This window comes from Sinohyriopsis cumingii, chromosome 1 (genome assembly GCF_028554795.1).
Source record: "Sinohyriopsis cumingii isolate HCF-2022 chromosome 1, ASM2855479v2, whole genome shotgun sequence".
In the NCBI taxonomy this organism is placed as follows: Eukaryota; Metazoa; Mollusca; class Bivalvia; order Unionida; family Unionidae; genus Sinohyriopsis; species Sinohyriopsis cumingii.
This window is the reverse complement of record NC_142961.1, coordinates 188,562,530-188,587,979: the sequence shown is the minus strand read 5'-3', so window position 1 is coordinate 188,587,979 and position 25,450 is coordinate 188,562,530. Positions and strand designations below refer to the sequence as shown.

The following is a 25,450-nucleotide window of genomic DNA, read 5'->3' as shown; positions in this document are numbered from 1 at the left end:
AAGTATTATACATCATCACAATAATCAATTCTAAATATCATATTTAGGCGTGTATAATGCACATGCTGATTTTCAATCCAAAATGAGGAAAAAAATTAGTTCCGCCTTATATCATATAAATCATTTCAAAATATTTTTAATTTCACTCCATTTTAGCAGTACAACAATAGTCAGCCATTTAGATAATGCACTGATCATCATTTGTTAAAGATTTGAACTGTTTACAAACCAGTGCTTAACTCTTTCTGTGGTCTTTTCTATCATTATGCAGCACACAATCATAACCAGTAATTTTTTTAAACAGATATCATAATAGAAAAAATAACAAAAGTGGTAATATTGAAAAGTGTATCTTTCAGACCTTAAAAGTTCATTGTAAAGTTTGCCTTGTTGATAGAGTTCAGTTTGCTGCATCAAATCCCTCATTGTTCTTTGTTTTCATCACACTCAAAAAGTTGATATAAATCCTTATCTCTTATTCTTCTCCACTCCCTTATAGAAGACTTTCAGCAGCTCTGTTACCATATGCTTATGCATAGACAATGATTGTTAGCCTGTCACTGTACATGTTTCTTACCCAGCCCATGTTGATACTTTGACTATATTCATTCAGATTGAGGACAAAAAACAAGTTGCCATGAAAAATGTCAGGCCTAGCAATTAAACTTATTTGGACTATTGTGTCCAAGCTAGAATTTACCAAGACAATGGATCATAACTATGTCTGGCACATCAAAACATTTGTTGGTGCTGATACCCTTTCAAAACACCACACTGAGTCAATTAAACACTGGTCACTGCTTTGTAACAAAGAAGTACAAAATACTACAGTTTAAGAAGTGAAAGTAAACAAAGAATGAATTTTTATTACATGAGAAAAGTAAATTGCAAATTTACAATGCATATACAAAATTTTGTGACATAAAATGCTGACTTCACTAATCTGATAACTGATGTAAGTGAAATTAAAATACACAATGCATCATTAATTTATTCTATTGTCCTGATTTCCTACAAATATTTACATGTATTTCCTACACAACAATGTACAGCACTGCAAAAAAGCTATAGATCAGTCAAATAAAGAGCTGTGTAACACAACATTTTTCATTACCAAGTACTTCCACTGTTCTGTTATTACTTATCAAAGAACATATATCATCAAAAGCATTTCAAACAATACTTGCCAGGTTTGGCATCAATTTCTAGATCCAATTAATTCACAAAGAACCTGGAACTGGCAAAACATTCGTACAAATAGATAGCCAGAATCGTGACTGCATCTTTCCTATAGATACAGCTGAAGAAAGTTTCCAAATATAGTATTACCTTTAGAATGAAACATAACTTAAAGTAATTCAAATGAGTTGACTAATCAGCAATGTCATTCTGATGTCTTCATGTTCAATCAACATACAGTGATGAAAAACATGAGTCTTTACTGACTTGCACTGGTAAAAATAATAACCAAAAACATTCACATTCCACCTAAAATTCTGTGTACATTCAGGAAGCCGGTGTTTTTTTCAAGTAAGTAACAAGAGGGGATACTTCAACCACTTGAAATCATGGTATCTTAATATGTAAGAAAACCATAAGGACACTTGAAATCACGGTATCTTAATATGCAAGAAAACCATAAAGACACTTGATTCCTAATTCAAACCTGCATTATTTGTGATTCTCAAGGACCAGGACCTTTGGACAATGTATGTGGTCCTGAATTAAAACTGAAATGCAAAAACCATTATTTTCTTATCAGACTTGGCATGCTGTGACTTCTGACTTTTAAACCTATAAATCTATAGGTTTTCTTATTACCCTAAGGGCACACCATCCAAATGGTTTGCCAAAGAACTTACTCTCTAGTAAAATTGTTCTACAAAACGCATTATCTTTCACTCTTGACAATAAAATCAATAGGCCTTTTCCATACGCTAAGCCCTCCAAAACTTTGGTCAACATGTTTTTATAGAAAAATATTTTTTTTCTTCTCAATAAGTGATCTTGCCTTAGATCTTCTGACCCTAAAATCAACAGAGGGAATTTTTTTTTCTTGTTCGGTGTAAGCCATCCACAAATTTTGATGATTCATGGTTGAAAACTACAATTTCTGTGCTGAAACCATTTTTTTAAAAAAATAATCTTGACCTTTGACCTTCTGAAAATAGACTTCTACATTCTTCAAAAATTTAGTTCATGTTTGTGATGCAGAACTTTAGTTACTGTTCAATAAACAGTTCTGTTCTTTTAGTGACCTCAGCTTCTGAATTGTTGACCCTCAAATCAATACATCTTTCCTGCACCCCAAGTAAATGCCATCCACAAAGTGAAGTAGAACTAATTTCACACTGCCGAAAATGTTATCTTTTTCTTCCAGTCACAGTGACCATTATCTTTGAACCTTTGACACTTAACACTGACAGGTTTTTTCCTGGCACCAAATGCAAGCTATTTACAAAATTGGGCAACTGAAGTTTGTGAAGAGTAGGCAACAGGCAGAAAGATGGTTAGACACCATTAACATGATGCACTCCATCTTATGTCAGGTTTATAAAAGTCAGTATGCTATGATCATCCATCAGCAGTCTTTGCAATTTCCCAACCACTTACACATCAGTGTGAGCATAATTCCAGCAAGATTCATCTAATGAGACCTGTGTCATCCTGGCTGAAAGGAATTTCAAGGAATTCGTTACAAGACCATTTCAATCTTTTAACTGCTGAGTACTGAAACTTTCTGATATTACTGAGAATCTCCAACATAACAAATTTGATTACACCGATGTTATATGAGAAACACATCAAAGACTTCTGAAAACTTCTTTATGAAGTAAACAAGTCTCTCAGAGGGACTGATGCTCTAATGGATCAAAAGTAGTTTTCAAAACTTCATTAAAATTGTATTTCTTCCATCTTTTCATACTTTTTAACTGGTAATGTTTAATACTGCTTCATATATTCTCAACAAACTCCAACATACCAAATTTGGTAACAAAAAAACCTTTCTTAAAAGTCAGCACAACCACAAGACAAGTCCATTACAGCATTCTTTGTCGTGACCAGTATAACTTACTGTCAACATATATCCACATGCAATGTTTGATTAATATTTTCTATAAGAAAAAGAAATTATTAAAATCACATCATTCAAGGTGATCTTCATATGCATTTGTAGACTTGGTTTGATAAAAATGCATTAATTCTTGTTACAGTTCTTATGCTCATAAGCCATTACCGATGAAAACCTGGATCAAGAGCTTGGATCCTGAAATCAATGTCAAATATAATAATTGCTAGCTTTTTTTTTACAGCAATATTTATTGCAAATCACGGTGTTTGAAAAGTGAAAAAAGTACAAATAATGCAAACAGCAATAGGTCAAGTTTTCAAACTCTTCACAAACACACGGACATGTTGCAGATCAAATCCGTACCATTTTCATTCCAAACTAAAAAATATATTGCAAGAAATGTCAATGCCACCATTTATTCATGAGTACTGATAAAAAGAATTTTTAGAGAGCTACAACTTTTGCTGTGTTGGAGGTCAGATCAGTATCATATCAGTTTAACATGTATGTATTATGGTTTCATGGCCAGTCAGCATGATAATGGCTATATAGTACAGATTAAGGACACCATAGCTACCAACCCCAGAGTACAAAAATACTGACTACTTATGGCAAAAATACTGATTTTCAGGAACAAATACTGAGTTTTAACACTTTAATGCTATTTACATTTACATCCATCAGTAAAGTTGGATATTAAATTAATTATCTAATGTCAAAGATGCATGTGAGTGTTCTTGCACCTTCTGAATGGGCAGCCTGTTCCATTCAGAAGATACAAGACTGCAACACACTCACACAGAGACATAGGCTATTTATAGGAGCCTTTTCCACACCTTGTTTTTTTCCGCAATCAGTATCGATTCCAATGTACCATCTTTCATTGATGATCTGAATTATGTTTGATTTTTTTTACTGAACTGTTTCGTACTAGCAAACGAATAATCCTTTGCGATTTTACTGTCTGGAAAAAGTGTGCAAAATAAATCACCAGCAACACTAGTAACTTTAAGAGGAAGGTTCACTTCCAAAGGAAATTTAGTAAAACAAACTTCTGATTGAATTACATCAAGGTACTCTGGTATTTATAAATGTTTTATGTTCAGACTGTGTTGTTGATGATGAAGCAGCAAGCTGATGTTTATCACCTTTTTCATTAAACAATTTGCAAAACGTAAAGTTTTCTCCTTTACTGGATGGTTTCACAAATCAAAACATAACATTGTCATTGTCTTTCCAGTTCTGTTTTCTTTTCTTTGCTAGAGAAAATTCTGAATCTTGCTTTCCTTTTCAACATGACTAGAAGCTGAATATTACAAAGATGAGATACAGTAATAGCAGCAACTGCTTTGTGCAATCCAATATGGTTGTTGTTGTAGGGTTTAATGCCATTTTTGAGCACACGATAGGCTACACATGGCGGCCAGTATTAATGGTGGCGGAAGAACCCGGGAAAACCCCAGAAAGAACCACCGACCCACGAGAAGCTACTGGCAAGCTTTATCACATACCCAAGCTTTAGACCACTCGGCCACTTGGGGCCCCCAATATGGTGGTTAAAGACTGGCATGGTAGCCTCAATTTCAAATGAACTCTATATCCCTATATACATAGGATACATTTATTTTCAGAATGGAACCGGGTGCCCATTATACACAGAAATTTGCAAAGAAAATTTGTATTTAAAAAAAATTTATTTTTAACAAGAAAAAATACACCCGTATTCAGGTCCAAAATACAGGACAAATACAGGAAAACAGGACATCTGGCAGCTATGCAGTTATAAACGTAAATGTAAAGAACCAAAGAAATGCTTGAGGAAGATAAACCCAACTATATAAATATAAACCTAAGTTACAACAAGATAAATGGTAAAAAGTAAATATAATAAAATGTAAAAACCATTAGCAAGATAAAACTTTCCCAAACATGCCAACCCTGGCAAGGAAAAAGTGTAATCCAAGTGGACAAAAAGAGTAACCATGCAGAAAAAGAGTAATCCACACATAACTTGATAAAAATTCAAAAAGCATATGTACAAAATGATTTATTTATCCCTCTGGTCTTTTAACATCAATTACTGCTTCAAGTTTTCATATATATCACTTTGAGCTTTAAAAACAACCAACTCTCATATTGCATTTCAAAACACTTTGTACCAGCTGAGACTACGAATGTTTTGCACACCAGTAGAGCACTAAGTGCTGGGTCACACAGCTTGGATCTGAATTAAACTGTTTTTTTTTTTTTTACAAAACTGAACAATCTCTCACAGTCAGCATTAGAATGGTAAAGAACCAATATTCTTCTCATACCCTGACAAAGAAGAGGAAGGAAATTTATATCTTACAGTTATTGGGTCTTTTAGCTGGGAAATAAGATGAAAAAAATCAACTCTGTCTGCATTAAGTACATTGTCAGGTAGAGTGCCAATTTGATACTTAAGGAGTTCTCCTTCTAATTTATTGGCAGCCTTTTTCTGCAGCATGGTGCATCATATGACAGAGACAACCTGATATGAACAATGATGGAGACATTTTTCAAAATATAACATGCAACTCCTTTATGAATTCCAGTCATCACTGATGCAGTATCAGCTGAAAACCCCCACAGTTCTGCTAATTTATGTTTATTCAAAGCATTATCAAGCAAATAAAAAAAATGTTTTCTTCAGTGCAATCTACAGTTAATTCTAGTAATGAAAGAAGAGTGCTCTGACTTCACCCTTTTCATCGTCAAAGTCTCTTACACAGACTGGGTACAACTTTTTGTCATAATCACTACTCCCATCTGTTGCAATACTAAACAGCCCAATTTTCATGGCTTCTGCATTTTTAAGTGAAGTATATTCTGCTAAACAACTAACAATATTTGATGATTTTGTTCTTGCACATGCATATTTTCTGCAATTTTGGAATCAGGAAACATCCATTGGAACAGAGGACCATTGTAGTCTTCTACCACTAGGGGTAGTCTGTGTTCCATTAAGAACTCGGTAGATAACGCCGCTGCATTTATACAATTCATGTCTACAATTTAGTTCTGCTGTAAATAAGAAATTACCTTAGTACTGGAGTTTGTATAACGTGCTTATTTTAAGGTTTCTTTGTTTTGCCACCATGACCAGTATTAAAATCCTTTCCACACAGCCTGCAAGGGGTGTGAAGCTGCCTAGAATGGAACGCTGTATTGTGTAATTCACGTATTCATTTTTTAATTGGTTTTTAGTCTTTTCCTAATCCATCTGTGAAATTATTTTTAAAATATTTTTGCTCTAACACACGCATCAACTAGAATAAATCTTACTTGACTTTTAGCACCAAATACCTAGACTAGTTCTGTACCAAATATGAATTAGAACAAAGAATCTGTGAGCAAAGATTAAAAGTTAGAAAACCAGTCTGTTCTCTCCTAACTAAGCCAAACAGCTACTAAAAACAGAAACTGAGGTCAAAAATTGAAAGCAGAAACCAGCATGTTTCTTGGAAATAGGGCAACTGCTATAAATAGAACATAATACTGTTAGGAAAGTGCATGCAAGTCTTCGGACAAGCATACTCTTATGTCGTAGTTACATAAAAACCATCTGTTCTAGAATATGGTCTGTGGGATTACTGGGATGTTAATAAAAACGAGAAAACAAATTATTACTTTTTGGGGGAGGGGGATATACCAAAAACGTATAATTCGAATAAAGTTACGCATAAGGCGTAATTTAGTGGAAATAAGGGTAATGATTGCACCAAATGCATAATGGTTGGCACGTGTGCTTTCCAAATAAATGTAAAAATGAAATACTACACAAGAGGTAAAGATTTTTTTTTTAAAGTACATAAAATGTTTGGGAAGCACCATATGTATTCAGGCCCAACTAGACATCTTAAGAAGTCATATGGTGAAAACACCCCAAGAGGATAAACTGTTCCTTTCAGAAGAAATAGCAATAATGATTTTTAACATGGCTGCCACTGCACCCATACTGATGTCAGATCAGCACCATTTTCATATAGGACTAACGTGTTATCATAAGAAATCTTCTAGTGAAAAACTCAATCCAATATGACTTTCTGTTCAAGAGAAGTGATAACAAGATTCTCAAAATGGCTGTCATGGTAGCCATATTAGATGTGAGATCGGCATCAATCTATTGTGGTCCAACAAGACATCGTACAAATTCTTTTAATGAAAATATACTGTTAATATATCTAATCAGGAAGAATAACTGTAACAAGATTTCCATGATGGTTGCTGTGGCAGACAATTTGGATGTCAAGTGGAACCATTTTTCATTGAGGGCAGACCAACTAGACATTACACAAATGTTCCAGTAAAAACCTCATGTCAGCATGACTGTGCATTCTTTTGGAGTAATGATAACAAAATTTTCAAGACGGCTGTCATAGAAGTCATAATGGATGATAGAAAAGATACCAAGTTTCATTTATGACCAACTAAACAATAAAGAAGTCTTTTTGCGAACATCTCATGCTGATATGACCATCCTTTCAGTACAGTATTTCATGTAATTTTTCATACATGAAAAAATAATTATTAATTTCAGTGTTCGAAAAATTATAAGTAAAATAAATAATTATCATTTGGTGGTACTGACCGTGTACAAAAAATAAAGGGATCGTACCTGAACAAGTTCTATGGAACACATGCTACTCGTCAATCTAACAGTACAAGCGTACAAAGTAAACTATATTTTCTGTCTCATTCTGCTCTCAACTCAAGAATCTAATTACAATAAAAGTACTCGAAGATTTTTGTTGTTATTAGTGAACGAGAGAGAGAGAGAGGATTATGTCTCAGTGTGCAAGCTCGTCTGCATTTAGAGCATATGTAGCTGTTATGTTGTGTAATGTTGTCAAAATGATTAAGATGGTTTGAACATGTATTAGTTATGGGTATTATTTACTGGTAAATTGTACACAACAATATGAGCCCGCATTGTCAAAAATTAAGTGCAGCTTGTATTTTTACAGAACAATAATTGCATTATCAAAATGCAAGGGAAATGAAAATCTTTCAATGTGCTATTGAAGCCATTGTCCATGCAGCAGATGTTATAAGGACAAGCAATCATACACATTACTTGTTATTCGAACTTGCCAATACAGATAATAGTGGGGTATATCGTAGAATAGATCTGCAATAAAATGTTACTTATATCCAAGTCAAAACAGAACAAGCACTAAAAAGATAGTGTGTGTATATATATATATATATATATATATATATATATATATATATATATATATATATATATATATACACAACTTGATTTAACAGAGTCAGTGACTATCAAATTTACGATGGAAAATGACTAGGTTTTTATATTTTATGTTTGTATGATTATAATGAAACAATAAGACTAGTTGACCAATGTCTGTGGTCTTCACTTTAGCATGTAATGAGACGTAATTTTTGTTGGATAAGAAAACATCAAAAGGCTTCCAAACTCGTTTTAAAATGCATGTGGTGTTTTGTTACGGTGATGGACTTAATAAGGAGAACTAATTAATGATAATACTTAAAGGTATGGTCTGTAAAGTTCTTTGTCCATTTGTTAATAAACACCAGTACATATTATAATGACAATGAGAGATTATGCACATGGGCACCTGCAGGGGTCTTTTTTACGGCGGAGGGGGTCAGAAATTTTTGCTTGGGGGGGGTGGGGGGGGGCGTCACGGCCGGGAGAGTTAGTATAGTAAGCAGTCTGAAACCAAAGCTGATATTTACTAAGTGTTTTGAACTGAATCTTGTGAGATATTTTCAGCTTCATTTGCATGATTAAACTTGTCAGAATTTATATATATATCTATATATAATTGCAGTTTGATTGGGGGGATCAAGTGACCCCCCCCCCTTGACCTATGCTGTGGGCGCCCATGCTTATGCATCAATCATTGTATTTTCTCACCATCAATTATTTATAAATTTTTGTGAAAATAAAATGGTAATATGGTATTTTCGATCTTTCTTGCAAACGTAAATCTTCTTATTAGCAATATTATGTCCAATAATTTAATGGATCAAAAAATACAAAGTGATATGTATGAAAAATTATGAGACATTTAAATAATTATTATTTTGATAACTGGATTGTGTACGAAAAATTAAAGGGTATGAAAAAATACATGAAATACAGTACTAGCAATAACAAGATTTTCAACAGAGCCATTCATTAGATTTAAAGTTGGAGGGTGAATTGCCCAAATAGGTGAGGGTTTTAGGGAATACACATGGATGAAAGTTGGCTGCCTTGTGGGTCCTGGGCAAAGCCATGGTGTGGGCGTGGGGAGGGTTAGCAATGCCCTCCTGAACATAAAAAAGGAGTAATTTTGACACTACATTTTTGCATGAAAATTGTGAATGAACAATCCAAAATTCTGATACTTAAATTTAATGCATATATCCATTGAATCATTTATACATATTTATCTCATTGTAATTTTTTTATATAAAAAGTACCTTTTTTTATCTCAACACATAATTACGCCAACAACGAACTTGATAACTGCTGTTAAAAAAATCCTGGAACATGTACATGTATTTCATAAATGTTCTAACACCAACAGTAAACATCAATAGTAAACATGTACCCACAACTTATAACTAAAAGATCATAATCAGATATTCTGAACTTCTGTAAAGTAAATTATATATTGATAAAATCTTGCTGCTTGGTGTTACGTTTTGTATTCAGTAAAAATCTGTTGGGTTCAAACTGGTTATTTCTTTCTTTCTTTCTTTTCTAAATGACTGTGCATCCAGACTGTTCACTCCCCATGAAAGTTGGTCAACATATGTTCATATACATTATATAAAGCTGCTGAATAGACAATGCATTTTCCTACAAACAGGACCAGCAGTCGGGAGAAGTAGTTGGTTACGTTTTGAAGTTTCAACTCCAAGGAGTGTGCTTTTCTTTTTGCCATTTACATAATTCTAACTGTACTGATTTGAAGATGAAAAAAATCAATGCAGTTATTTTCTGTGAAATCAGCATGGGCAAAATTTCTGACCCACAAATACTAAACCAAGATAATGCAACAAATTTTTTTTAATATACAAAAACCTTTCTATGAAGGGAAGGGGGAAATAGAGAAAAGAATGGTAGAATGATAAACCTTTGGTTACAGGTGGGTACCCCATCCCAAATCTAATGAATCTGTGTGCAGAAAGGAGTGGTCATTTGGGGTGGGGTTGAATTGTGACCCTAACCTTAAACTGGTCACAATTTAACCCAGAGGGATCCAAGCTGTTGGGTCTTGTCTAAGGGTCCAATTCTGCAGTCAACTTCAAATTTCCAAGAAGAGAGGTAAAGGCAACCTGATAATGACATCTTGGCCCAAAGAGGGAAAGCATTTGTCAATCCTGTCTAGAGGAACATGAACCTTTCCTAGGCTGGACAGGAAATTCATCACTTCATATATGAAATCCAAAAGGATATAACATACTTTCTCCAGGTTGGGGATCAGACAGACAAATCATCAGTCACCAAAAGGGATACAAGTCCTTCACAACAGAATCTCTGAAGATGCTGTGCATGAACTAGTTGTTATAAACTGGAGGATGGGGATCCATTGTGACCTTGAGTGGTCTGCAACTAGCCACATTACTCTGATAAAGCCACTAGGCATGGAGGAGAGGCTGAGAAGAAAAACTCAAAAAAGATAAATCTTCTGAGAGAAAATGAAATATTTCCTGAGTGGAAGGAAGATGGGGATGTGCGCATTGTGAAGATTGATGAAGGCTGCTCAGCTGCAGGGCATTTCTGACTGAGGCCATAGTCACCATCTTTAAGTTTTCTAACCAAAGAAATCTTTTTAAGATGGAATGGTCGATACTGAGCTGAAAATTTCCGCATTTTTCTACACCAGAAAAAAATTAGAATGGAAAGTCTGAATTTGGTCATCTTCAAATCTCTCAGTTGCATCCTTCTGCAGAAGGGTGTGTACGTCTTCGCTAACTGAGCCAGTCTCAACTGGTGAGAGAAGACTGGGGTCTGTAACAAGAGTGGATGTTCCGAAAATGTTTGTTTTCTTTTTGTGGGTTTAATGCCATTTTTCTGCACATGATCGGCTATACATGGTGGCAAATATATTTGGCAGAGGATGAACCCAGGAAGAACAACAAACCCACAGATAGCTACTCGCAAGCTTTCTCACATATGTTGGCCAAGTCAAAACTTGAACTCATGTGGATGGAAGTGCCAGAACAAAAGTGGAAAGGAGTCAATATCCCAATGTTTAGGAGCAGTGATTTACCACCAGTTCCGGGGCCCCGAGTGGCCGAGTGGTCTAAAGCGCTCACCATTATGGATCACTGCCATCTCACCTCTGTCTGCGTGAGTTCGAGTCTCAGACTCGGCTAACACTGGTACATGAGAAAGCCTGCCAGTAGCTTCTCGTGGGTCAGTGGTTCTTCCCAGGGTTTTTCAGGGTTCTTTCTCCACCAATTATACTGGTTGCCATGTATAGCCTATCTTGTGCTGAAAAATAGCGTTAAACCCTACAACAACAACAACAACCACCAGTTCCTCAATAAATTCATTGTAGTCCCTTGCCTACTTCTAAGTGAGATAGGACTGTCACTCTCAGTATCTCTCTATGGAGTGGGACATCAAAACAGGCTTGTCCTCATGAAGCCAGTCATGGGACTAATGTAACTAACCCTATGAGTGGACCTCCCAGGCAACTGGGATCAGTGATCCCTTCTAGATAAACCAGAATGTAAGTGGCATCCGTCTAATTAATGTCTGCCATGGAAGGATAAGAGAGAAAAACACACTTTTATAATTCATGTCTGCCGTGGAAGGATAAGAGAGAAAGACACACTTTCCATAAACAGGGGTCTCTACATCCCACAGGGACAGAATGGGAACACAAGTAGGTGGGATGATGATCTGATGATGGCATAACACTTCATAAAGTATATCCACACATATACAAAACATACAAAAACACAGATACTGACATAAAAATACAGACTAGCATATCATACACGTATGAACAAGTAATTTTCGTAAAATAGTTTAACAAAAAAAATAAAAAATAAACAAGTGAATTTAAGTTCTAACCTTCTGTCAGTCTCTCTATATCTGATCCATGAATGTTACCATCACTGCTGCTCCTGATAAGAAGAGCAGAATCTGAGGACAATGAAGAACTTCGGGAGTGTGTAGGCGAGGGTTCTCGGCTCAGAGATCTCTGCCTAATAATATCAGGTCTAGACTTGTTACCTCCAGCACCTTAAAGTTTTAAACACATTCGTTTATAAATATTTATGCTGTGAAAAACATTGAATCATCTAAGAAAACTTACAGCTAGCTGATAAATTTGTTCTGTTGGACAATACAAATTTCACAACAAAGTAAATATGCAAGCCAGATCATCTTCACTTTATATATGTCAGTTAGTCCTGTATAAGTAGCAAGACTAATACTTCAGTACCGGTATTTATTCTGTTCTCTTGAAAAAGTGTGTTGTTGTTGGAGGGAGGAATGGGAAGGGAAAAGCAAATTTAGGAGTTATGTACTGTGGCTTCAAAAACTATACCTGCCTCAGCTCTGATCACAAATAATAAATGAAAAGAGAAAAACTAGAACTAAAATTCCAGTGAAAAACTCTGGATGGCAGCAGGAAAAGATAGTTCTCTTTCCACATTCTCAAAGTCTACCCGTAATAATAGTAATACTACTACTGCTAATAATAATAATAATAATAAACATATGGAAATGAATGCATTTATGATCGAAAATTTTAAATCATTAAAATGTTATTAAATGTGTCATTACCAATGAACTTCAAACCTACAGTTTAAATAATGTAACATTACTTAAGAAGTGCAGATTAAAATTTAATTCATTTTATGTATGTATGCATATATCTCTGCAAAACATAGTCAAAGACTAAAACTTACCATCACTTTTGTATTTTCGCCTATCAAAATTAACAACTTGGGGTGAATTGGTACTTCCCACAACTGTTTTCTCTGTTCCACTTTCACTTTTACTCCAAGCTCGAGAAAAACTCTGGTCACTAACCTTGTTCTTGGGGATTTCTTTAGAAAAGACAGAAACTATAAATACATTATATAGCCCATGAAAACTAAACATTTTATCCTTTAAGATTTGATCAGAAACATATTTTAAAAGGATGAAATCAAAATAAGATAAAAGCCTTCCATGCAGGACAATAAACTTGAGTTGTTATCATAACTGTCCTTATATAATGTCATTGATGTTAATTTCTGCCATAAATAAAGACTTCAAAACATAAATCTGCCTCAGGATACATCTGCCTTTGATTAGTTTTAACTGTTTCTTTTATCTCAAGGCACAGCAATTATTTGTTTTGGCAATCTATAGTAGTGTTAGAAAATCCAAAGTCAACAAAAGGCAGTTGTCTTGTGCTGGTGTAAATGTTCATACAGCACAGAAAACCAAAACAATCAAAGAGCAATGGCATAAAATGTGCATACCTTGGCTTCTTCCCCTTTTTCTCTTTTCTTTTTGTTCACTAAGTCTATCAAGAGGAAGATCATTCAGGTCTAAATTGTACACATGTCTTGCTAAAACTCGGGTTAAAGTTTCCATTGTTTTCTGCGAAGAACAAACAAACAAAAGGTGCATACCATTAAGAATTAAATCTTTTGCTTTTAACATGACCTGTTCATTAGCTGTTTAATTAATGACTGCTTTCTTTTTTGAAACAAACAAATTTGCAACTATGTAATTTAAACTAATAAGTGTCAATTGTGTAAGCTGGAGTCCTTCAAAGGAACTGACACTCTACTGGTCACCAAATGATCCCAGGAATCAAGTCAAGGCCTTTTCATCTCTTTTTACATGCTGTGAGTTGTAACCATAAGATGGTCATATGTGATGAAAAACTGGCACCATTTTCTTTTAATAAAAACTAGATATCATATCAAGAAGTCCTTTGGTAAAAAAACCCAAGTCTCTATGATCACCATTCAGACGAGTAGAGACAACAAGATGCTACCATGCCATATTGTGCATCAGATTAGCATATTCTTCATTTAGGAAAACCAAAATAACTTTTCTTGTGAAAGCCTCATGATGATAAGACTTTCAGTTTTGGTGAAATAGCAATACAGATTTTAAAGATTGCACCTTTTCAGATTGGTGCAAGTTTCATTCATGACCAACCAGATATAACAATTAGTCTTCAGGTGATAATCCTATGCCATGGTTTAACAAATTTTTTAAAATTTAACTTGCTCTGAGCATGCTAATTGTAAAATTTAATTTGCCCTTGTGAAATCTGTCCTAGGCTTGCTCCTAAATATGGCAACATAAGGCTATAATTAAAGTTAAAAAGTTAAAATATTAGTAAATTAAATATGACTTTGAAAGAACTCACATGATACTGATTTTACAAATAATGAACTTTTTTGTACCTTTGCACCGTAACGTTATATGCCTATACCTAAAGTTAACAATAAAATATCTGTAAAAAGTACATGTAGATAAATGAGAAGAAACTAATACATACATAGTTAGAAAAGCAAAGACAAAAATAATACGATTATTCATATATATATATATATATATATATATATATATATATATATATATATATATATATATATATATAGGTAAAAGACCTTGAACTGACATTTTGAACAATTGTTTTAAAACTGAAAAGTTAAATTTCTTGATGTAAACTTTGTGAAATTTATTTATATGCATAGATATGATTGCAGTCTTGTCTCTTCAACTACATCAAAAATATTCATTATGAAAGTGTAACTTTTTGAAATGTTTAGTTCAAATCACAATTAATAGTTACCTTGAAATCTGCAAAAATGCATTAAAGTAATCACTGGCAAGCTGACTTTTGAGAGTGATTCTATCTGCCAAACAATATGTAACATTCTCCAGTACTCATCATTTGATGATAAGCACTGCTTGTGGGGGTGGAGGATTGTAGAGCACACTTTTAAGGATATCTATGTGGCATTACAGACAAGTGCATTTAATTTCCAAACATTCTAGTCAAAGTAATCTCACGACTTGTACATTTAACAATTATCACCTAGTCATCTTGAGATCAAGGACATGTGTCAAAACAATCTTTGATACAGATTCTTTTCAAATCTGTAAGCTTGGCATATAGACTATTGGAGGTAACAAAATAATTATGGCTAAGTTATATAGATATATATATATGGGTCCAGCTAGTCAGGATTGGTTGATAATGAAAGAAAAAAGAATATTTTGAGCATTTATCCTAGTTGTAACTGAAAAGAAACAGACATATTGTTTTACTGATGGAATTTCAGTACTTTACAGACTTGAGTTAGAGAACTCATTACTGAAACTAGCACCTGACTCGTTGATAAGAAACTGAAAGCATATGTTTCAAACTCACTTAGATTTGAAAAATGCTGAGGCTCATATGGTTTTCTCTACAATGAAACTGTCATCAAGGATGTGTCAATACTGATAAAATATAGGTTTGATCATAAGCATTCAGAATTTAAAGTTATTATTGAATTTTGTTATATCATGTTGTTTGCAAAATTTTAATATGGGAACTGAATTAGTACCATAACTCCTACAGGACCAAGTAGACAGGTTTTTGTTTTCTGGTTTTCTTGTACTTTTAACACATTACTGGCTCCACCATGCAGAAGCTGACCTGGACAGGTATCAAATCCACTACTCTTGGATTACAAGTTCGATGCTCCACCAAGTTACCATGGCTCCCCAACTAGATATTATAAGTGGTATAGTGAAAACCACATGTCAATATGACCATCCATTCAGGAAGATCAGCAATACAAAATTTAAAAAAGGGCCACCATGGCAGACAGATTGAATGTCAGATCAGCACCATTTTTTGAATTTAGGACCAACCAGATATCATACAAAGTCCCTTAGTAAAAACCATATATCAATACAACAATCTGCTCAAAGGAGTAGTACTAAGATTTTTTAAGATGGCAGCCATATTAAATATCAGATTAACACTATTTTCATTTGGGCCAACCATACAACATATGAAATCAACCATACATCATATGTGAAATCAATCATACATCATGTGAAATCAACCATACATAATATGAAATCAACCATACATCACATATGAAATCAACCATACATCATGTGAAATCAACCATACATCATGTGAAATCAACCATACATCATGTGAAATCAACCATATATCATATATGAAATCAACCATACAGAATATGAAATCTACCACACATATGAAATCAACCATACATCATATGAAATCTACCATACATCATATGAAATCAACCATACATCATACAAAATCTACCAAACATCATATGAAATCTACCATACATCATGTGAAATCAACCTTACATCATATGAAATCAACCATACATCATGTGAAATCAACCTTACATCATATGAAATCAACCATACATAATATGAAATCTACCATACATATGAAATCAACCATACATCATACGAAATCTACCATACATCATATGAAATCAACCATACATCATATGAAATAAACCATATATGAAATCAACCATACATCATACGAAATCAACCATATATGAAATCAACCATACATCATATGAAATTAACCATATATGAAATCAACCATACATCATATGAAATCAACCATACATCATACGAAATCAACCATATATGAAATCAACCATACATCATATGAAATTAACCATATATGAAATCAACCTTACATCATATGAAATCAACCATACATCATGTGAAATCAACCTTACATCATATGAAATCAACCATACATAATATGAAATCTACCATACATATGAAATCAACCATACATCATACGAAATCTACCATACATCATATGAAATCAACCATACATCATATGAAATCAACCATATATGAAATCAACCATACATCATATGAAATCAACCATATATGAAATCAACCATACATCATATGAAATCAACCATACATTATATGAAATCAACCATACATTATATGAAATCAACCATACATCATATGAAATCAACCATACATCATATGAAATCAACCATACATCATATGAAATTAACCATATATGAAATCAACCATACATCATATGAAATCAACCATATATGAAATCAACCATACATCATATGAAATCAACCATACATATATGAAATCAACCATACATCATATGAAATCAACCATACATTATATGAAATCAACCATACATTATATGAAATCAACCATACATATATGAAATCAACCATACATATATGAAATCAACCATACATTATATGAAATCAACCATTCATATATGAAATCAACCATACATATATGAAATCAACCATACATAATATGAAATCAACCATACATAATATGAAATCAACCATACATCATATGAAATCAACCATACATATATGAAATCAACCATACATAATATGAAATCTACCATACATCATATGAAATCAACCATACATTATATGAAATCAACCATATATGAAATCAACCATACATCATATGAAATCAACCATACATATGAAATCAACCATACAGAATATGAAATCAACCTTACATTATACGAAATCAACCATACATTATATGAAATCAACCATACATCATACGAAATCAACCATACATCATATGAAATCAACCATACATCATACGAAATCAACCTTACATTATACGAAATCAACCATACATTATATGAAATCAACCATACATCATATGAAATCAACCATACATCATATGAAATCAACCATTATATGAAATCAACCATACATCATATGAAATCAACCATACATTATATGAAATCAACCATACATTATATGAAATCAACCATACATCATATGAAATCAACCATACATTATATGAAATCAACCATACATCATATGAAATCAACCATACATCATGTGAAATCAACCATACATCATATGAAATCAACCATACATCATGTGAAATCAACCATACATCATATGAAATCAATCATACATTATATGAAATCAACCATACATCATATGAAATCAACCATACATTATATGAAATCAACCATACATCATACGAAATTTTTCAGTGAGAACTCCATGATGATATGACCATCTGTTTAGGAGTAGAAGTTGTAAGACTGACAAGGCAGCCATACTGGATGTCGGAGGAGCACTTTTGTTAAATTTAGGACTAACTAAACCAGTAAAGTTTGGAGGCAGTCTTCCAAGCTGTTTCAAAAAAGTAGCAACAACAAACTTGTGCTAATGTATACCAGACAAAAGGTCTTCCCAAAGCTCTTCTGGTCCATGAACAGTAGAACATGAGCCACAAATCAACGAACAGCAAAAGTACCTGGTTTTTAACTGATTGTATAGATGAGGTAAATGCATGAAACAAGAGTACATATATATATATATATATATATATATATATATATATATATATATATATATATATATATATATATATATATATATAATGCACTTACAGCCCATTCTTTGATGAGCTCCTCCCATGAAGTCAGGGAAGACAGCACCTGCAGGAATTGATTCCAAAGACTTGATGAAATGAACACATTTAAGTTGGCTTTGATCCATGTTACTATCAATGTCTGAAATAAAACAATAATTAATAATATCAGTACAAAAGAAGTGAGAATTCCCAATTTATGATGATGCTTGATTTTTTTTATACCATACATGTATTCCTGATGTTATGACTTAAATGGAAAGTAATTTTGCCATATGGGTACTTGTAAATTAAGGAAGTTCTTGGGCAAATTATTGCTCTAAGTTTTAAAGTAATAATTATTTATGCATATTTTCGAACAATACCCATAACAAATATGTGAACTGTGTGCAAGTGACAGCACTTGGCTCCACTGGTGGCATAAAATCAAGCACAGTAGCACAAACTGAATGTTATTTTTGTCATTATAAATGAAATTAAAATGAAAATGCATAAATGGATTTGGCATAAAGTGAGTGTAACCAGTATATGCTTATTTGTCATCTATTAAATTCATTATACCAACCTAACACATGCACAAGGAACAGCCCATTATACAACTGCTCCAGGTCTAAATATTCTCTGTGCAGGCACCCAATGCACAACAGATTAAACTTAATTTAAGGAACCTTTATATTTCTTATTAAACTTACCTTGAACATGACCACTCACCCTTAGGCTCTATAATCTAAAGGTTTTTAATTACCCTAAGTACAAGATATCCACAAAGTTTGTTCATTAACTTGATCAAACACAATAATTATTCTGCAAAACCCATTTTTTTTAGTCACAATGATCCCCATTTTTCATCTTTTGACCCGAATATCAGAAAGATACTTCCATCCCTTAACTGCAATTCCTCTAGAGCAATGATCCAAGTACATGGTCTAGTAGAGTGGTTTCCAACCTTTTTTAGCTCTGACCCTACAAATGTTTTTCTGAGCCTCATGGCCCCATTTCCACATTTTTATAAGTTTTGCAACCCTAAAAAAATCCTTGCGACCCTGATTTGGGTCATGACCTGTAGGCACGGAACCACTGATTTTGGGTAAGGAAGTATCCTGCTAATATTGGGATCAAATCGGTCAAGGTCTCTGCAACGATGAAGAAAAATGGCTTCTGCCTAATAGTATTATTTCAACATCACAGCAATGGATCAGCCTTTGTGGATGAAAAAAAAAAAAGGTTTCTGGACAGTAGTTTAAGTTCATAACCATATACCTACATCTAAGTGGACATATAAAAAGTAAAAAGTAAATCTCTTTAAAACTATTCCTCACAGAGACAATGTTAACATGAGCTAAAAAACTTCATCTGGAAACAAAGTGTGAAGATACCAACATCAATACAAACAACTAAGAACTTTCACTCACATTTCTCCTTTGAGCTGGAAGAGCACAGCATTTAGCCTACTTCCATTATAACAAATATCTCCTTCAAAATATCAATTGCTTAATAAACATAACTCAAGCTCTTTATTTTGTACAATACTACCACAACGTTTGAAAGAAGTAAAATAATTAAAGACAATTACTTTTTGAACTCCTACATGAGATCTTGCTATATTTAAAAGTATAATGCCTATCGATTATTTTACTTTATTAATAGGAACTCTATTGCAAATTATTCTTCAATCTTTGTAGGACCCCTCGGCCAGGAACATATGATTCTTGAGTTGCTACTGAAGCTAAGTCCTAATTTCTCTTTGTGAACTATAATAGATCATGATAACCATAACTAAAGTTTCATGACTGAATAAGTTCACAACTGCATTCTAAATGGCATAAAGTGTAGAAAAAGGTGCATTCTTGAATACTTGTTAAAGTGTAAAACTAGGAAAAAAGTGAATCAATAAAGATATATAGTTTTGAAGCCAAAATGCAGATTAAATGGTTTAATGTTTAAGGCATACTGCTTTTCCACTGCACATTAAAATGGCCTCATTTGATAAGAGTAATGAAATCATGATAGAAAAGTGTCTTGCCTGTGATACAACACAGCAGCCAACAACAACCGTTCTAGAATCAAATACAGCACTCACTGACATGTCCAACATTCCGACCACTAAGTGAATGCTAATCTCCATTTCTTTTTTTACCATGCACCATGTAGCCATTTTCATGCTGGGAGCTGTTAAGCACTGATACTAATACACCTGCAGGACAAATACTTTGCAAGTATTTATTGCTAGAAAAGTTTTATATAGTAAGTGAGGGGTCTATTGATGTGGTCTAACTTCCTTTTGTTAACTACACAAGTTTTAAAACCTTTTATTGGTAATTTTATGTTAAAAGACAATATAATAAAGATATAATGTATCTGTTGTTATTTTTGATGAATAATTTCATGGATGTGCCTGCACTGTACAAAGTTTTAATTATCCCTATGTGACTTTTGCCTGTATGGGGTAACAATGAAGTTTTGAGTATATTCTGAGACTTGAGACATTCTCAACTCTGGCTTTCTATATGCACTATTGCAAGAGGTTTTGTTAATTGTTGAAAAATACAACATAATACATCCACCCCATGTTTAATACCCTTCCAAACCGATATACATTTACCTTAATGTATGTGCAATACATTCACAGTTTGGTTCAGGTCTGTGCAGGAACCATTTTTATTCTTTCAGTCACAATGACTTAACCTCTGATCTTTAGACCCCAAAATTTAAATAGCCTCTTCTTTACCCCAGGTATAAGCCAGGTCCAGGTCTATGATGCACATGGGGTAGTTGAAAAGTTCTGAATATTTTGTTACAACTTTCTGGTTTTCTTGGAAAATATCCATAAATTTAACACCAATCAAAAACCAAACTAATGATTTTTGAAATAATCTGCATGTGTAGCACACCAGACACCAGCAGATACATGCATGTGATATAGCATAAGCAAATTAACATAAAAATGTCAGTGAAAGAGAACAATTCTGCAACTGAGCAAAAAGCACATTGTAAAATCTGGCAACTCTTCAACTACTCATCCCACTAATATCAATGCCAATTTGGATAATGTTTACAAATGTATTTCTCTCATAGCCTACAATTTTTATTTGGTTTCATGTTTAAGATGGCTCTAATTCCATGGAAGATGACACATGTTCTGGAGGAACATTGTGACTGCTAAATGGGAATGGCAGCTGTGAAGGAGGCAGTTGATTAAGATGACTGATAAATTGTGGAAGACACTTTTCTTATAATGGGCTTATACTTGTCAGCTATTTTTTTAATAGACTGAAGAAACATCGAAGCTCAAAAAGGTCTGTGCAGATGGGTCCCACATCTGTTGACAGCTGATCTACAAATGAGGTTTAAACCCCACAAACAGTTATTTGCCAAATACAAAAGAGTGACCAGAGATATTATGAATGAGACTATCACAGAAACATAAATTTACTTTTAAATTACTCAAACCAACTTAAGAGAAATAGAGGATATTTGTTTGAAACAAGTGAATAACAAATATATTTCATCCGTTATTCACTCGTTTCAAGCAAATATTCTTTTTATTTTATGCTCACATACGTTGGCTACCTATAGTTTGTGACACAGTGAATTAGCATATTTCTTATGGTAATGTCAGCTGTTTACACCGTACATGTTCTGCTGTGCTATGTATAACTGCGCACAAAATTAGTTCCACACCAGATTGATAAAAATTAACTGATATTTCCAGAATAACAAACTACAAGTTTCAAGGATAACAGACAGGGATTATTAATCTGCTAATAATTAATTAATAATTTGCCAAGGTGCAAAATCAAAGGGAGGTAAGTATGTTCTGACCCAAAAAGGTAGTTCCTGGAGTGAAAAAATATTGTTACTTTTTCACTACAGTGAAATATCAATATTATTTTAATTAGAAAATCAATTAATTCACTGCTTAGCATAAAATAAAATATAATAATGTTTCAATTAGAGAAAATAATTAAGGACCAAAAATCACTAGATGAAGCTGGGATGTCAAGAGACTTTATATGCATTACTTTTCAATAAAAAGGCCTGGTCATCCAGGTACCTTTACCCAACAATATCAAACAATGCAACATTGCCCAAGGTATCCAGTCTAGAACAATGCACCAACACATAAATCTGCTGCCACGAAATACTTTCTGATGGCACACAGCATGATAATTTTTGCCATGTACAACTCTGATTTGGCTCCAAGTGATTTTTGACTGAATTTTCTGTCATCAAAAGATATGAGGTGCAAATGATTTGAAAAAAGCCACGGAGCTGGAAGTACAGTTTTCCAGTCTATGAAGAACATACCCCAAAGTGAATACATGTATAAAATAGCATTACAAATTATAAAACTCTAAGAAATGAGACAAAGGCACATGGGGAGTAATTTGAAGGAATGCAATTATATACTGTTCATTAATCAAGAATTTTGCTGTGCAGTGCATCAATGTTCAGAACGTTTCAACTATCTATCAACGAACTAATTTTATTATGCAAAATCCATTTTTCTTTTTCAGTTGTGGTGAAATGGATATCTGACAACTGACCCTAAAATCAATAGGCCTCTTCCACACCGTAAGTGCAAGTCCTCCATAAACTTTGCTCAAAGCACATGATCTAGAACAAAAGCTATTATGCAGGAAATTTTTTCTTCTTTCAGTAACTAAATCCTTTGCCTTTGACATTTTGGATGATAAAATATACAAGCTTCCTTTCTTACATAATGTTTCAGTCACCTATTAATGAAGATGATGGCACTTTGTTGAGAACTCAAACCTTTGTAAGAAACCATTTTTCTTCCTTCAGTCACAGTGTCCTTGACCACTAACATTTTGACCTCCGGATCAACAGCCTTTATCCTTTTACCCTAAGTGCAACTTTAACCTTGGACCCTAAAATCAATAGGATTCTTCCTTATGCAAAATGCATCCATCCACAAAGCTTAATAACTGTAGATAGTGGAGACCCCTAGTCATTGTGCTAATCTTTCTTTTTCCAGTCAGTGACCTTGACCTTTGAGTTCTTGGCCCAAAAATTGATATGGGTCTTCCTTACCCAAAGTAAAAGCCATCCACAAAGACAGGATAAGTATTTTGGGATTAAACAGCAAACTACAAAGATTGTAATGAGATTCAGTAGAGTCCTAGAACTGTTAATTCAGATGGGACAGTAGCCAAGTGTAAGAAAGTGTGTGATGCCTGACCTAGTGTTTGGAATAAGACCTTTCCTTGGATTAACAAAATTTAAATCACACTTTCACAGACAAACAAGAACTACATTTCTGTGTAAATTAAGCAACAGACCACAGGACGAACACTGTCAACATAATACACTTTGCTGGATGGTGGGAGGATAAAAAGCTATAATATAAAAGTATTCTTCAGAGACAATGTTACACGAGTGAAAGACTTAATATGGAAATAAAGTGTCTACATACTTAATTCTGTGCAAAACAATAATCTTTCTATCCATGCTAATAATTTAACTTTGAATAGTGCATGTTCTAGTCTACTTCTATCATCACAAACATCTCCATCAATTTTTCAATTACATGATAAATGTAGCCCAAGCACCATGGATTAGATGTGGAGAAATTTTAATGAACAAGTCTCTTTCAAGGAGTGGGCATTGGGACAGAATGAGTGATTGCAACTCCTCAAACTCTTCTTTTGCACAACACAACTATAGAGGATGCAAGTATCAAAATAGTTAAAGCCAATTACCCTTTGAAATCCATCATTACATCTCATTAAATTTAAAAGTATAATGCATAATGATTTTTTAAATTTATTTACAGGACCACTTTAACAAACTATTCTTCAATCTTTGTAGGACCCCTCGGCCAGCAACATATAATTCTAGAGCTGCTACTGAAGCTAAATCCTGAATTCTCTCTGTGAATTATATTATCATGATAACCATTTCTAAAGTTTCATGACTGCATGAATTCACAACTGCATTTCTAAATGACGTAAAGTGTAGACAAAAATGTGCAAACCTGAAATCTTGTTAACCCTTAAAGTGCTATATTGTTTTGCAGCACAAGACCACTCAGTGCTGAATTGTTTAAGAAAATCAAAAAATAAAAACTGCAGTTTTTAAATTGCATGTGTGTGTCTGAGTTGGATTTTTAACATAGAATTGACAATTTTTCAGTCATATCGCTACGATGTCTACAGTGTGGCGGTTTATAGTGATGTCAAGCACTGGGGCATAGTGCCGCAGACATGTAGCATGATGTCACACCCAGTCACATTATCCTGACACCAATCCTAACACTATCCTCTTAATGCTGAGTGCCAAACAAGGCAGCTGTTAGTACCATTTTTTAAGCCTTTGGTATGACTTGGCCGGGGATTGAACCTATGACCTTCTGCATCTGAGGGTGATGTTCTAACCACTAGGCCACTGGAGCAGTGGAACAAATATTAAAATTAAAATGCATATTTTTAAATTAAAAAAATAAAAACTGAAGCATTTTAACAAATATACACAACAGACACACAAACCCTATATGAAAAATGATGGTGGATGTCTAAACGTTAGGATTAGCATCAAGGCACATGCATAAGTTTAACACATTTGTATGTAAAAGTGGAAATAAAAGTAAAATGACAAGTTACCATTGTATTTCATCTGTATTTTTGTTTGTATTTTAATGGAAAAGTTCAAATATCTCCAAGAAATATTATATTCTTTGACAAGTATTTAGTTTCTATAAATCCTTGAGAAGATGATCACGTGACCCCTTGTTCACGTTTAGAATACAATATAACCTCTGTTTTGGAGAATTTATCTCAGTTGCAGCTGGGCTTTTTCTTACACTAGAAGTTGCGTGTTGTGCTGTTTGGAGTTATTTCAAATTACTTGGATTCAAAAGGATTAATTCTGTTATTTTTCTGGAAAATATGTGTGCTCATGTAAAATTGTTCGAAAAGGACACTTTT

At 33.6% G+C, this 25,450-nt stretch overlaps 1 protein-coding gene across 7 annotated transcripts in view; it reads right to left on the bottom strand.

The window, feature by feature from the left end:
- LOC149808553 (ral GTPase-activating protein subunit alpha-1-like) overlaps nt 1-25,450 on the bottom strand; it is a 274,534-nt gene that overhangs the window by 210,939 nt on the left and 38,145 nt on the right. For all 7 annotated transcript variants that reach the window (XM_089978950.1, XM_089978978.1, XM_089978968.1 and 4 more), the window contains 4 exons: nt 18,523-18,645; nt 13,568-13,688; nt 13,007-13,147; nt 12,165-12,335 (listed from right to left, as the gene is read on the bottom strand). In XM_089978950.1, the coding sequence (XP_089835076.1) occupies nt 12,165-12,335; nt 13,007-13,147; nt 13,568-13,688; nt 18,523-18,645 (556 nt within the window). The remainder of the gene's footprint in view (nt 1-12,164; nt 12,336-13,006; nt 13,148-13,567; nt 13,689-18,522; nt 18,646-25,450) is intronic.